The sequence below is a fragment of the Mytilus trossulus genome, unplaced genomic scaffold (assembly GCF_036588685.1).
Source record: "Mytilus trossulus isolate FHL-02 unplaced genomic scaffold, PNRI_Mtr1.1.1.hap1 h1tg000236l__unscaffolded, whole genome shotgun sequence".
Classification (NCBI taxonomy): domain Eukaryota; kingdom Metazoa; phylum Mollusca; class Bivalvia; order Mytilida; family Mytilidae; genus Mytilus; species Mytilus trossulus.
In genome coordinates this window covers 19,063-34,399 of record NW_026963316.1, presented here as the reverse complement: position 1 = coordinate 34,399, position 15,337 = coordinate 19,063, and the positions used below count along the sequence as shown (strand labels likewise).

General features: G+C 31.7%; 1 protein-coding gene across 2 annotated transcripts in view; it reads left to right on the top strand.

Annotated features, from left to right (window-relative positions):
- The window catches only part of LOC134701349 (uncharacterized), a 40,489-nt gene extending 25,205 nt beyond the window's left edge, over positions 1-15,284 (top strand). For both annotated transcript variants that reach the window (XM_063562488.1, XM_063562489.1), the window contains exons 2-8: positions 3,788-3,899; positions 5,758-6,078; positions 6,904-7,019; positions 8,410-8,602; positions 9,432-9,512; positions 9,966-10,011; positions 14,454-15,284. In XM_063562488.1, coding sequence (XP_063418558.1) covers positions 3,809-3,899; positions 5,758-6,078; positions 6,904-7,019; positions 8,410-8,602; positions 9,432-9,512; positions 9,966-10,011; positions 14,454-14,484 — 879 coding nt within the window. In that variant the 5' untranslated portion in view covers positions 3,788-3,808 and the 3' untranslated portion in view covers positions 14,485-15,284. The remainder of the gene's footprint in view (positions 1-3,787; positions 3,900-5,757; positions 6,079-6,903; positions 7,020-8,409; positions 8,603-9,431; positions 9,513-9,965; positions 10,012-14,453) is intronic.
- Positions 15,285-15,337: the final 53 nt, after the last annotated feature.

The window sequence follows — 15,337 nt, the reverse complement described above, 5'->3', positions numbered from 1 at the left end:
TGGTGAGATTTTATTTGCATAGTAAAAATGTGTGGGCGTGAGGTATTTGAGCGTACTCACAAACATTCTTTGATTATGTCTTTTTCTCAGATGCTTGTATTTAAAGGCTAACTAAATTGGGCATATGATATGATTTAAGTGATAAGTAAAGTCGGCGAGACATTTCAACTTTGACAATTTTGTCTTTGTTATGTTTGTTTATCTTATATTATTTATAAGCAATATGTGAACTATGTTTGGTGTTTAGTACTCTTGTCTGTCTAGCAGGGTTCATTTTACTTTGACATCATGTTCATGGTTCATTTGTAATGGGTTAATAATTTGTGGTTGAGTACTTTTCTCTAATAGTACAATTTAGCAGAAAGTCAACAATACATGGTGTAAATAATGATATATCAAATTTGTCAATCTGAAAGAGTTAATCTGACCTTGAGCTCATGTTATGGTTGATTTGTCAATGTTTAGTCTTATGTAGACGAAACGCGCGTCGGCGTACTAAATCATAACCCTGGTACCGTTGATAACTATTTACACCACTGGGTCGATGCCACTGCTGGTGGACGTTTCGTCCCCGAGGGTATCACCAGCCCAGTAGTCAACACTTCGGTGTTGACATAAATATCAATAATGTGGTCATTTTTATAAATTTCCTGTTTACCAAACTTTGAAATTTTTGAAAAACTAAGGATTTTCTTATTCCAGGCATATATTACCTTAGCCGTATTTTTCACAACTTTTTGGAATTTTGAATCCTCAATGCTCTTCAACTTTGTACTTGTTTGGCTTTATAAATATTTTGATATGAGCGTCACTGATGAGTCTTTATAAATATTTTGATGTGAGCGTCACTGATGAGTCTTATGCAGACGAAACGCGCGTTGGAGTACTAAATTATAATCCTGGTACCGTTGATAACTATTTAGTTTTCTTGATCTGATATATGTAGTTCATTAACTATATCATTAGCCCGTCAACACTAAAGTTGTGAGATCAAAACCAGCACGTTTTATGAGCGTTTGGTTCCAATCTGAATGAGTTAGGATTTGCCTATCGACGGTAAGTTGTTTTCTCTGGATTTCCTCTTCCGATAATAATCTGGCTACCAACTAATAATCAATAGTTCTGAAAGTGGCTGTTAAAAACAACAATCCATCATAAGCATTAATTGTCAATGTTTTCATAATCCTCAGTATGTTGCAGAGATACTCTTAAGCTTTCGATCTACTATATTTTGTGGATAGACAAGATTGTCAAATATGCTTGCCGTATCCATCACAGGGCCCATACAACTTTGAGAGAAATTTCAGCGTGTACACACTTTTTTAATTAGGTCTTTCCACTTTTCTGTGGAAAGACCTATTGTTTTTCTTCTGATTATTTTTTTTTTCTTCCGCCTAATTTTGTTCTTGCGATTAACATTTGTTTCACAATATTTCGCTTAGATATTTGGTATATGATATCAAACAGTTTATGCGCTTTTGAAATTTACCCTGCGTAAACGAATACTTTTCTTTGTAGGAGTTATCTCCCCAAACACTGTTTTCCTTGTGAGCGCAACTCCTTCGCAACCGTAAAATATTATGACAAATTTATTTTATAAAATTGCTCGTTATATCCTTCGCATGATTTGTCCTATTTTGACCAAAGCGATATGAACGCTCCATATGAGAGTTATTTCCCCTTATGCATTTGTTATAAGTGATATGCATTTCTATCTTGTAAACCATAAGTGCTAGAGACCTAGGATCTTTTGATTTGAGGTCCTTGGTCCAAAAAAATGAAAATTAGGTCAAGGTCAAAGGTCGAGGTCAAATTCTAAATTTTGATTTTGGCTTATTTTCACTCTTTTTCATTAACTTTATAAGATTTCGACAAATATTTTTACTAAATTGTTAGTTGCGACATGTCGTAACTTTAAAATTTTGATTGGAAGGGTGCGTAGACAATAAATGGGAGTTTTTGCCCCTTTTATATTTAGAATTATGCGTAAAGGGATATTACTCATGAACCATACATAATACAGACCTAGGGTCTTTTGATATGGAATCCTTGGTTTATGACCTTAAAATTGAGGTCAAGGTCATAGGTTAATTGGACGTTCTAGATTTTGACCTTTGCTTGAAATTCATATTTATACATCATTAAGTCATAGGAACTGACATTTTCAACTGAATTTTAATATTTTCATATCAAAATAGATACTTATTGGTGGAAATACCCTCAATTGTTCTTTGAACAATTGGTTTTTAATTATTATTATTATTATTATTAGGTCTTTCCACTTTTCTGTAGAAAGACCTATTGTTCTTCTTCTGATTATTTTTTTTTTCTTCCGCCTAATTTTGTTCTTGCGATAAACATTTGTTTCGCAATATGTCGCTTAGATATTTTGTATATGATATCGAACAGTTTATGCGCTTTTGAAATTTACCCTGCGTAAACGAATACTTTTCTTTGTAGGAGTTATCTCCACAAACACTTTTCCTTGTTAGCGCATCTCCTTTGCAACCGTTAAAGATTATGACAAATTTATTTTACAAAATTGCTCTTTATATCCTTCGCATGATTTGTCCTATTTTGACCGAAGCGATATGACCGCTCCATATGAGAGTTATTTCCACTTATGCATCTGATATAAATTTCTATCTTATAAACCATAAGTGATAGAGACCTAGGATCTTTTGATTTGAGGTCCTTGGTCCCAAAAAATGAAAATAAGGTCAAGGTCAAAGGTCAAGGTCATATCCTTATATTTGAATTTGGCTTATTTTCACTTATATCCAAAGACTGTATAAGATATCAACAAATTATTTTTACTAAATTGTTAGTTGCCACATGTCGTAAGATGTAAATTTTGATTGCAAGCGTACGTTGAATGTAAAAGGGAGTTTTCTCCCCTCTTGTATTTAAAAATACGCGTTTGGTGATATAACTCATTAACTAAATATAATTAAGACCTATTATCTTTTGATTTGAGGTCCTTGGTTTATGACCTTGAAATTGATCTCAAGGTCATAGCTTAATTTGACGTTCTAGATTTTGACCTTTGCTTTTATTCTATATGTATACATGATAAAGATATACAACTTTTAGAAAAAGGTATCAAATCATTTAACCTTGAAAAAACAACCGGAAGTGACTTTTTGTAAACCGGAAGTAGCTATTTTTTGTACTTTATTAATATAAAAGTATATAGAACCAGATATTTTTGGAATCAGTGTCAAGTAAATATTCAAATATAATCGGAAGTAACATTTTTCAAACCGGAAGTAACAAATTATCTCCCTTATTTAAAAAAAATGTATAGAAACAATATATTTTTGGAATCAGCTTACTAGAAGCTATCATTTGTCGATTGAAATGACATTTTAAACTTAGTTTCACAACTTTTCATATCAAAATACATTGTTTTGATGGAAAGACCTTCAATTGTTCTCTGAACAATTGGTTTTTAATTGTAATTGAATTGCTTTACATTTGAAAAGTTTAAACACAAATCTTGAGATTTATTATATGAAGTACCAACATTATGGGTATAGGTAGGATGCTACCTTCATGAAATAACAGTCACCCAGCAACAACAACGAGAAATGTAGATGTAGCAGAAGAAATTCATTGGATTTCAGTTGACACAACAAATGTTTCTTGAATACATCCTTCAGCACTCTAACTGCTCCATTACAAAATATTGGGAGGAGAAGTGTATTAAACCAGAGACATACACCCACAATACATTTGACATGAATGTTAAAAGATTGATTGGAGATGTAAAATATTATATTTACAGATCAATACAATTTGACCAACCATGAGTGGTTCCTTGCAAAAACGGCTTTACAGAAAACTGTGTGTTTACTTAATAGTGCTCCATTTATTGACACCCGATGTAACTGTATCAGGTAATTTTAATATTAACAGTTATAATTATATGTTTCTATAAATTACGACAAAAACAATTCTCTTGTTGCCATTATAAAGGAGATGAAACTATGTCTAAAGCACTATGATTTCCCTGAAGTAAGACAGGAACCCATTATGCATCAATTCTGCAAACTCAAAAATATAAAAATAAATCTGCGAGTTTGTGATTGTTCCACATTGGTTAGAGAGGAGAGGGTTGAGATTTGACAATATAAATTGACAATAAGGGTCGGTTGAAAAAACTTTACGACGAAAGAGATGATTTTAGCTTCCCAATTGTGAACTTTCCATTTCTATGAAGCACGCTCCATCAGCGCCTGTATACGGAGTATATATCTATCTTATGATACGATATTCCCGGGTTTGTATTTTCTATCATGTTTTCCTTGATAGATGATTGATGCTCACAAGTTGACTATTAAACCAAGAGTTTCAAATAATTAAGTTGTAATCATCCCTTTGTAAATTTAACGGACGCCATCACAAATGTGACCTACAGAAATATACTATTTACCGGGTTTGTAATAACACGAGCGACACGACGGATGCCGCATATGGAACAGAATATGCATACCCTACCGGAGCACCTGACATCACCCCTTAGTGTTTGGTGGGGTTCGTGTTGCTAAGTCTTTAGTTTTCTATGTTTTGTCTTTTATACTATAAGTTGTCTGTTTGTCTTTTTATTTTTAACCTAGCGTTGTCAGTTTATTTTCGATCTATGAGTTTGACTGTCCCTCTGGTTTCTTTCGCCCCTCTTTTGAGACCTTACAAAACTTATTTTATCCCGCAGCATCGGTGCGCCTGTCCCAAGTTACGAATATCAGGTCGTTGGATGACGTATGTTTAGTCTCGTTTTTTGTTGGGGGGGTTGGGTATAGATTGCAAAATGCAATCAAACCCCTAAGGTACTGACTTTATGTATAAATCCTCCTAGGCTAATCTATACCTTGAGATACACAAAATGTAGTGCATTTATCATTACGTTCTATAATCCTATCGATGTACATTTCCGTACTTTTATCAATGAAATATATGCTCAGTTAAAAAAATATGTTATACTTGTCAAGAATATGATATAACTTTTGCAAGGTGCAGGAATCTTATTTATGTTCCAAAAATGTCATTGTCATCGAAAGAACGAATGAATGAATCAAACTTTATTGCTGAAGCATTATATATAAACGAGTCTAAATTGAAAACTACGTTCAAACCTATGATTGCGTTGGATAAAAACGCAATTTTTTTACGTGTGCATGTAAAACAAATTTCGTTGTAGAAGGGTCTTAATACAGCACAAACAACATTTTCCTAAAGACAAAAAAAAGTGAAAAAGTACATTTAAACACATACAACTCGTCTAAACACCAACCCAACAATGTTAGATCTGTATATTTGCTTTCACAAATTTTTTGTTCTTCCCTCGCCTGGATTCGAACCCATGCTACTGTGATATCGTGACACCAAATCGCCTGCACTGCAGCCGTCCCGCTAGACCACACGACCACCTGGGCTCTACAATAATAAAGTTTTCAGTGGCCGTGTGGTACCTTTCCTCGTCAGTTTTAATCTAACGGCGTAATACAGTACATGATATATAAGGCATGGAGATGTTATTGTTACAGATCAACTCAATTATCTATAGTAAAAGATCCCACAAATTCATCGTCCCAAAAGAAAAGTGACTGTTTCCTACATTTTATAACATCCACTACATAACTGTTTACCACACTTATATAATGCTTTTAAATAAAGTTATTGTTTTCTTTCAAACACTTTGCATATTTTTTTTTATATTATATATCCATAGTTGATTTATTTCTCTTCCCAATTCAGGTGAAGGAGTTGCTTGGTCGCTTCAAACAAATCCGGCAGTGTTTGGCAAGGATATAGTATTAGAATGCAAACTTCCGTCTAGTACATGCTGTGACCGATACACTCGAAGATGGCTAGGTGGGAAAAATCTTCATTTGCTGATAATGGATGGTACATCCTCGGAACCAGACAAATACTCAGAATTATTTGACAAGGAAACTCGTTCATCCAAACTAACAATACATAGACTTAACTCAAAGGATGTTAATATACCTTACCAGTGTATATACGGTTTTTCGAAGGATGTCAAAATTCTAAATATGACAGAAGACCGTTTTGAATGTAAGTTTCATGTTTTTTTTTATTCAACGTTATTTGTACTTGCAGTCATCCATAGAAAAAAAGAAGATGTGGTATGACTGCCAATGAGACAACTATCAACAAGAGACCAAAATGACACATACATTAACAATGATAGGTCGCCGTACGGCCTTCAACAATGAGCAAAGCCCATATCGCATAGTCAGCTATAAAAGACCCCGAAATGACAATGTAAAGTAATTCAAACGAGAAAACTAACGGCCTTATTTAATATGTAAAAAAATGAACGAAAACATACATATTTAGGAGATATGATTGTTACATGTAATTTGGCTCGATTGCTAGTATATACATGTAGTGTGTTGTCGTTGGTTGCTCTCAGTCATATTTGTTTTTCTTGTAATGGTTTTGTCGTTTTCTCGTTGGAATTGTTATATATATTTTTGCCCTTGTATTATAGATTGTATTTTATTATTTAACATGTTTAAGGGCATATGCTGATCTATAATTGCTCATATGTACGTGATTTGGACTCTGGTGGAGGGGTTTCACATTGCACATGTGTAGCAATCTTTCCACACAATTTCATGTTTATATGTTTAGTTTGCACGAAACAATTTGTACACATTAAATCTCGATGTGAAAAGTTATTGATAAGATTAAAAGTATAGTACTCAGAAAGGCGAAGCTATGTTGAGAAGTGTTAAACAAGTATTTAAACGTTGTGTTAATGTGTTATTGTTTTACAACCCTCACTTGGAATATCAAAGGTGTGAAAAAAATTAGTCAGAATTTGTTCAAAAGTTCTACCGTAAATGTAATGTATGTTTTTGATATTTATGGCAGATTATCCAGTCGAACCAATTTATGTAAATATTACAGTAGAGAATGGAAATGTCTTGCAAGTCAATGCAGCTTTAAAGCCAGTTTTTCCACAGCCCAAGTGCAATGCTTCCATTGATGTAAGAATGATTTAACTCATAAAGTATCAGTTTTCCAGGAACATTTTGTAAGGTTCCTGATTGGTGTTACCTTTTTGATTGATTTATATATGTAAAGGAAATACTTGCAACGGTTGTTTTCTAAAGTCAAAGAGTTCACTTAAGGTGTTTATACGATATGGGTATGCCAGGGATTTTTGTTTGTTTTTTTCAGTTGAAAAAAAAGTTAAATTACAAAGGGCGGCAAAAAGTGTACTTCATGTGATTACACAATATAAAATAGAGAATAAACAATATGGATAATCCAAACACCAAACAAAAAAAAAGTCTTCATCATCATCAGAAAAAGAAAGGACGGAACAATTAGTAATTGCATGAATAAAGAGAAACATACTTGGATTGGTGGTCTAAGTAGGTAAATAATAACCGTTCACTGAGCATGATTAGCCTGTCATCTCTAGTTCGATTGCCGCTAGTATCGAGGTGAGTTTGACTTCGATCTTAGTTGACAAGATTTGTATCTTTTTCTGCATAAAGTCGGTAGTTTTTCCCATGGGTATTCTGGTTTCCTCCGCCAATTAAAAGCCTTCATGATATATCAAAAGAATATAATGACAGTCAAACAGATAAACAGACACACAACTAGAATAGATTTTCTTAAATGATTTCTATATAATTCATAGGATCTTTTGTTACAGACAGTACGTAGTAGTATGTAATTGATACCGAATTTTTCCACTTTATCGTTGCAAATGGATAAATGATGCAGATATGAATTGATTTGTTATTGCTTTCCCTTAAGTCTATAGACATATAAGCTGATATCAGCAAAATCATAGGTATAATTTCTCCAAACTGTTGACAGGATATGCAATTTTACAAATGTATATAAAAACATTGCTGTTTTAAATACTAGGTTTGAAGTATATACATTGTGTTTTTAAATAAATAGTGAAATTTGAACAATCATGACAAAGTTGTTGGACAAATCTGTACTGTAGATGTTGGTTCGTCATACGATTAAGTCATGTAAAAAATTGTTTCATATATCACTTGAAAGATATGAAGAATGACTAAAGAATAATTGTAGAGGATCCAACTTTTCGAAGATAGAAAAAATATGTAAAGACTGAACAAGTCACGAATGCAGTTAATTATCAGTTATTACATTTTCTTGAACCTTTTAAATGAAAATAATAAAAAAAAGACTAAGGACTAGCTCTTTTTTGGTGCATTCTAAATTTGTTTATATGTTAAACGCATTTTTTTTATGACTTAAGTGGAGTGACTTAATCAGATTTATTTCACATAGTTATAAGTTATTTGTTTTACTTAACATTAGAAATCGCGATATTTCACCGATACCAAATTTAATATAGATACTTATATCATTCTGTTTTATTATTTTAAGGAGGGAGACATTTCACAATCACTCAGAGTTTCCAAAATTATGAAAGATCTGTTTTATGAAGTTATCATACATATCAGATATACTTCCACGTCTTCAATATGTGCGAACTTGTTAAACATCACTTGTCAGATTGGAACGTTTATGTTGGAAATTAAAAGGAATATCACATGCCGCAGTGACAGTCCAGTAAATGGTAAGAAATTTGTGTTTTACACAATATAAAGATATATTTTTACAGATTAAATTTTATTAGTATACTAATTCTGACCGACATGGTCATACTGATCAGTACAACTCTATGAAAAGGTTAAACTATCAATTATAAAGTCATCTAAAGTATTAAAGCCAATGACATATTATCGACTTAGTTACATTCAGTATTCTTTAGTCAATTTGGGTGCAATCGGTCAAGTCTATTTTCTGATTTTCCAGTTGTTGTGTTATGCCTATTCAAAAAAATTAAAATAATGAATTGTCTGTAAAGTAACTGAGTAGTGCTAATTAAACGTGCTGCATTTCGAAAACAAAAGTGACAATACCCTGTCAAAAAATAAATAAATAAAACACAAATACATGAAATACATACACAAGTATACAGAACACAAAATATGATAATTGTAAAACAAAAACTATCAACGATCATAACGTTTTGAATTTATACGCCAGCCACTTTTGTCCTTTTCAAAAGACTATTATATTATGCTTGAAACGAAAAGAGAGAAGAACATAGTGAAGAAGCATTGCGAACCAAACTTCTGAGATTTAAAAAGGGAAAAAAGAAATACTAGTACCGATTATGTTGGTATTTTCTTAGAAATGACAAAAGTTTACATCAAAACATAGACCACACATAATTTTAATTGTTTTCAATTGTACCAATAGTACATGTACGAATACTACAAGAATGTTTATATTGGTACCGATTATTAAAAATTGTCAAGTGGATAAATAACATACAAGAACATTATTAAGTCTACTTTGTGATATATGTGGTAAATATAAAAAATAAAATTCTTTTACAGATGTGACCCTCAAACTTTTGAAAATTGTACCTCCAATAGTTTTGTGTAATTTTGTAATTATCTGTGCCATCATTTGCATCTGTAAGTATACCATACTGTTGAAAAAGTAACTTGTTATTTAACAAACTTTGGAATATCCTATTGTTTTAGTTAATTTTATAAAAAAAATTGTACCTGAAACAAAAAGGAGTAGTAGGAAATAAAATCATCAGAATCTCTAACGTTAAAGACCATATGAGATTAACAGCCTTGTTTGACAAATATCACTTTGAGCAACTAGAACCTGCAAACAATCGAAACTTAACCAATTATTTATTGTTGTAGTCTTAACTCGCTTTAAGTATCTTGACGTTTAAGACTGTAAAAATATGGTACACATTTATCCGAAAAGTGCTCTTCTTTGCATGTGCTAAGGAAATACCTCAAACACAACCGTATAAGTACAAAAAATGATACAACTTTAATGGCATGTTGAGTCAAATGTTGTGAATATATACGCTTGCAACTTCTAAAATTTGTTTGCATTAATTGCAGGTAAACATCGAAATCGAAAAAACATGCAGAAATATTCAAATGTCACGTGAGTATAAATTGGGGCATTGCATTATATTTACGTCAACAGGTGGTTAAAAAAACATATCTCAAATTTCAGTAATAACATTGAACGAGTGTAGTCAAGGTAAATGAATTTGACCAAAAAAAAATATCATTAAAGAAAACAATCTTAAGGATTAACAAAACTTTGTGTGTTCCAACAAAATAAGAATAAATGAGAAAAGGGAGGGATTGAAATAAAAAAAATACAAAACATGGAGGTAAGATATAAATGCTATTGCGTTACTATTTAAAAAAATACACAAAGGTCCATATACATGGATTAAAGCAACAATGAGATACCATGCAGCCTTCAACAATGTTTAGAATATATACTATACAGTCAGGTACAAAAGCCCAAACATGACAAAAACATTATCAAAAGGAAAATAACACGCCTGACAAAACAATTAACCGAAACGGAAAAAACAGACACCTTCAAACGATAACCACTGATAAAAAGGCTCCGAAATTTGAAAAAGCATATATAAAATTTGACGTGCTTAGCTTGTTTGAAACTCACTAACATAAAAACATATGTACAAACTATTAAGGCGGCTCGCGGGTATAATTTAAAAACAAAATAGGAATTCGCTATATTTTTCTATAAATAAACTTTATCATATACTTAATAGAAAAATGAAATAAAAAAATGGGGTCACCGTTCATTTAAGCTCACAATCTACCTCCGACAGAAACATACATTTTTGTAAATTTTCTGAGAAATAGAGGTAATATCGAAATGAAAAAGAACTAAATTACAGAAATCGTTTAAACTTTACAATTATTTAGTTTATGCACAGCTTATTTGAAAACATTAATTAAAAATATAGGTCACCGATGAGTTAAAAAAGATATTTCAATTTTAATGTTAACAATGGCATCTACATGTATGCACCAAAAGGATATAATTTAGAGCTTTTCTATGATATGAACATTTTAAAAGTCATCTGGGGCCAAACTGAATCGATGATTTTGGTTATTTTTTCTTCCATATCATAAAGTAATAACTTGTAGTGTTATAAATAAAATTTGTAATACAAAAACAAATGTTTTAATTTTTTGCTGAAATGTTTGTACCCGCGAGCCTCTTTAATATAAGATGTTAATGGCTGACTCAGCAAATTGAAAGGAAGTACAAAACATAAAATGTAGAGAAAAAACCCAACCCAACCCAAATTGCAATTTAAGAGTCGCCAGAGTTACTGAAAGCTAGTTTATATTCCTCATCAAAATACATTTGACATATCTCATATTTGCTAACACTATATTCTTGATCAGTACCCATCAAACGGATTCACTGTAAAGTTGTCACAAATATTGTAAATCATTACCCTGTGCAGTGTTAACATATGACTACATATTTAAAATCGACATGACATACGGACATTCGATTTCATAATTGAAATTCTGACTCAGTATTTATATAATTATGTCACGACACAATAACTACACGACTGTTGTAAACAGAACTTGCAGAATAAACTGATGTTTATGTTTCGGCAATTAACCAACACGTCAACAATTAAAAGAAATGTAAATAGACATATATGCCTTATTAGTACGGTGACTAAGTAAGGAAAAGTCGCTTATTTAAGGATTTTAATCGTCAATCGGACTATATGGCTATAATTCACAGTATTGGTAGTTCAAAGGTTACACTTCACATTTTGACTTGTCGTCAAAAAATCTTACGGTGCAATTTTTGTAAAATGGCCTTTGAAGTACGCTCCCTTACTTTAAAGAAAAATCGACCTTCAAAAGTGTTTAGGTTTACATTCTAAAAGAATATTCGTGATTTGCTTTCTGATATTATTTAAATTGTTGTTACACCTTATTTTAACAATTTCAAACACAGTTTATCAAAATTAATCCGTTATTGAAGAGTTTTTGTAAAAATATAACACTACGAATATTTTGCATTTAATAGATTACGTTTCAATTCATTTTCATCATTTATTTATACGCAAAATGTAAAATAATCAACATTTTTATGATATTTCAAATTTTTATTAAACAACAATATCAAAATCATTATTTCGGAAGCATTATTTCGACTTGTGCAATGAAACAAAATATACACTACAAAATCGAAGATACAGGTTTTTCGCCGGAAATTCCACTTGTATAAAAATGTTGAACCGGACCGATACTTTTATTTTAATCTATAAATGATATTTCGTATCACAACGATTTCAATTGCTAAAATTTGTTCAATTCGATCTGTTTTGTTTGTTCATGATCCCATTTTGTGTTGGTTATCGTGTTTTCTTATGTATTTTTGAAGATTTTTTGTTTCCGTATGTTTATTTGATATGGTTTTTTTTCTCTTCATATATTTCAAAGATGAAGAACCAAATCCGAATTTGTACTTGTAGTTATCTGGAAAATGTTTGAATCAAAAAGTCCTTGTAGTTCTAAAAGGACAACCATGTGTTTTAATTTTGAAAAGTGGAACGTTTGCCAGAGAAAAAAGTACTGAATCAGACACTTCCTTTCCTTTACTATTATGCTTAAACGTTGCTTCTTTAACTCTGTTGAAAGACATAATGATGGAATCTGCCAGCAATTTGTTGAAGAGTATGGATCATTTGTGGAAATTCCTGATTTGGTGAAACAATTCGAAGTGAAGTCTCTTGTGCACTTTCCCAACCTTACTTTTGCCAATCACTCACAATTTACATCAGTGTGAGAGAAAGTTTTCTTCAAAACTATGACAAATTCCCTATGAGTCCACCTTATAGAGAGCTTTACTATGTCGGAACATTTGTAAATTCCGAATTTGACAAAGTTATTTCAAACAATAATGTTAATGACTGTCGTAACTTGTTTAGCACTCAACAAGGGGCAAAACTCGTATGATAAATAATGCTTTATAATTTGACATGAAGTTTAGAGAAATGGCAAAGAGCAGCAGAACAATCAAACGGACCTCTGATACGGATGTGATTATTCTGTGTTCACTACTTTACAAACAGATAACACACACAAGGGAGTTGTGGTTGCAGATGGGGAACATGAGAAGTGTAAAGAATGGGCGAAGATGTTTAACCATTCACTAACTATGTGCTTGCTTTTCCCCAAAAATTTGTAAACTGCTGCCAGCTGTACATACTCTTACCGGATGCGACAGAACAACGTCTCTACGGAGTAGGAAAGGAAACAGTCTACAAGACTTTGATGGACACGCTCAATTATGTTAGGTGCAGAGCTTCGTGAGTACTGACAAAGATGAAGCCCTTGTTTGTGCAAGAAAGTTTGTTGCATAGATGTTTGATCTGAATAATGTCTTTAGATCATTCCATCATGATATGAGTAAAATGCGTGTTAAGCTTGCCACCAGTAAAGATTTAGGTTAAGTCAGTTTACCTCCCTGTGAAGCAGCAATTTGGCCCACATCACACATTGCTAAACCCCCTATTCAGTCACCTTAAGAATACGGTTGGCGAAAATTAAAAAAATCATTACATCCCGTGTATTTTGAAGGGCATTTGTCAGCAGAATTCTTGCAGGATCATGTAAAGAAAAATCTCTAATGTAAAAAGTCATGTGTTTGTTCAAAACAAAACCTTACATGTGCGGAGCTTTGTTCCTTATAAGGGTCATAATTATGTTAGAATTCCTTGACAGATGAACCAGAAGATACTCTTTGATGAAATTTATTTTGTGGTTCATTTTGATTGGATTTTTTAGTTGTAACTGTTTTCGAGGTAATAAGTGGTTTTTGGTTGTAATGAATTACATTCGTGAGCGTTTGCAAAATAAACGTTCGGGATAGTAGGCTTCAATTGAAAACAACATTTATCATTTATTGCTGAGTTTGAATGTCACCCGGCAAGGTAACTACTATAACTTTAACGGAATTTGTATTGATCTTGTATAATAGAACAAGTGTTGGAAAAACGCCAATTTTCAGAATTAATCGAGTAATAAGTCCGTTTTTTTACATTTTCGAGATAATTCATTGTTAATTGATTTGAAAAAAAAAATGTCTGTATCTGAAATTAAACTAAACGCTGCTTATATATTTCAATTTTGAAAATATAGAGAGAAAAAAGAAAACAGTTTTGATCTTTGACCTTAATTTATGCAAAACTGTTACCCCATTTCTTTTTAACGACATCGATATTTCAAAAGTACTCATTATGCCGAATCCAATGATACATAATATAGCCATATAGTATGTTTGACGATTAAATTAAAAAAAAAATTGGTCTGGTCACCGTACTTTATATTGGAGAAACAATAAATTGGTTAAGTCCTTGAAATATACATAATCATCCCTTGCATGAAATAACGATAATTATTAACACTGAACAAGATTGAAAATGATCTTATCCCTAACTTCGATTATATCTATTATATAAAAAAAAATTACAGCATAAATACTTTGTTTCTCAAAATATTATTTTGATATACCTTTTGTAGGAACAGACACGAAGACGGCAACGTTACCTGAACATTTTTTGCCCATTCTGTTTCACATAGGATATTTAAGATGAACGTTGAATGTGACATAATATACGCTATTACCATCCCTTCGACCGCATTATCTGATGCAGTACGAATAAAGCTTATTCGTGTTAAGCGTTAATAACAATGGTTCTTGTTGTTGATATACATTATAGACAATAGTCAGATTCATGCTAAATGTAAATACAACTGAATCACAAACATGTTATTTTTAGTTTGATGTTATACATGTTATATATAGTTGAGTAAATATATATATGTAAAAATTTATTTCTTACTGAATTTTTCAATTGTGTTATATGCTTAAGTTGAATTTATTAAGGTTTTTTCTCTAGATCTTAATTGTTTTTTATTAGAAATGATTTGCCTGATTTGTGACAAATTCCTTTGATTGATATAGTTTACAGGATGTAGACTGGTCATTTGCATTTAGAATTTAGAATATATAATATTCGGAAAATTGCAACCAAACAATGAAAACGGGTAAATGATTTATTTGCAACAAACCACGAGAATACATCTTATGATATGTTTTACGTTTTACACTTTATTATATAAAAACTAATTTTCATTTGATATTCAAGGAGTTTCGATCTTTTTATGTTCAGAAGACTGCCATTACACCAATCTGAACATTTCGTAATGTTAAATTGCTTCTTTGTGAGATTTTGTTTGGCTTTCCAAGTTTATATCAGTTGCTTTTCACCTTTGTGCCAATCTTTTAATAGTCAATTATTTTCCAGCTGAATTGTACAATTCTGATACAGCATATAACACCAAGTTTTTAGGTGGTTAGATACAAAAGGATTTGTTTGTACAAAATGTACATATTTTATCTT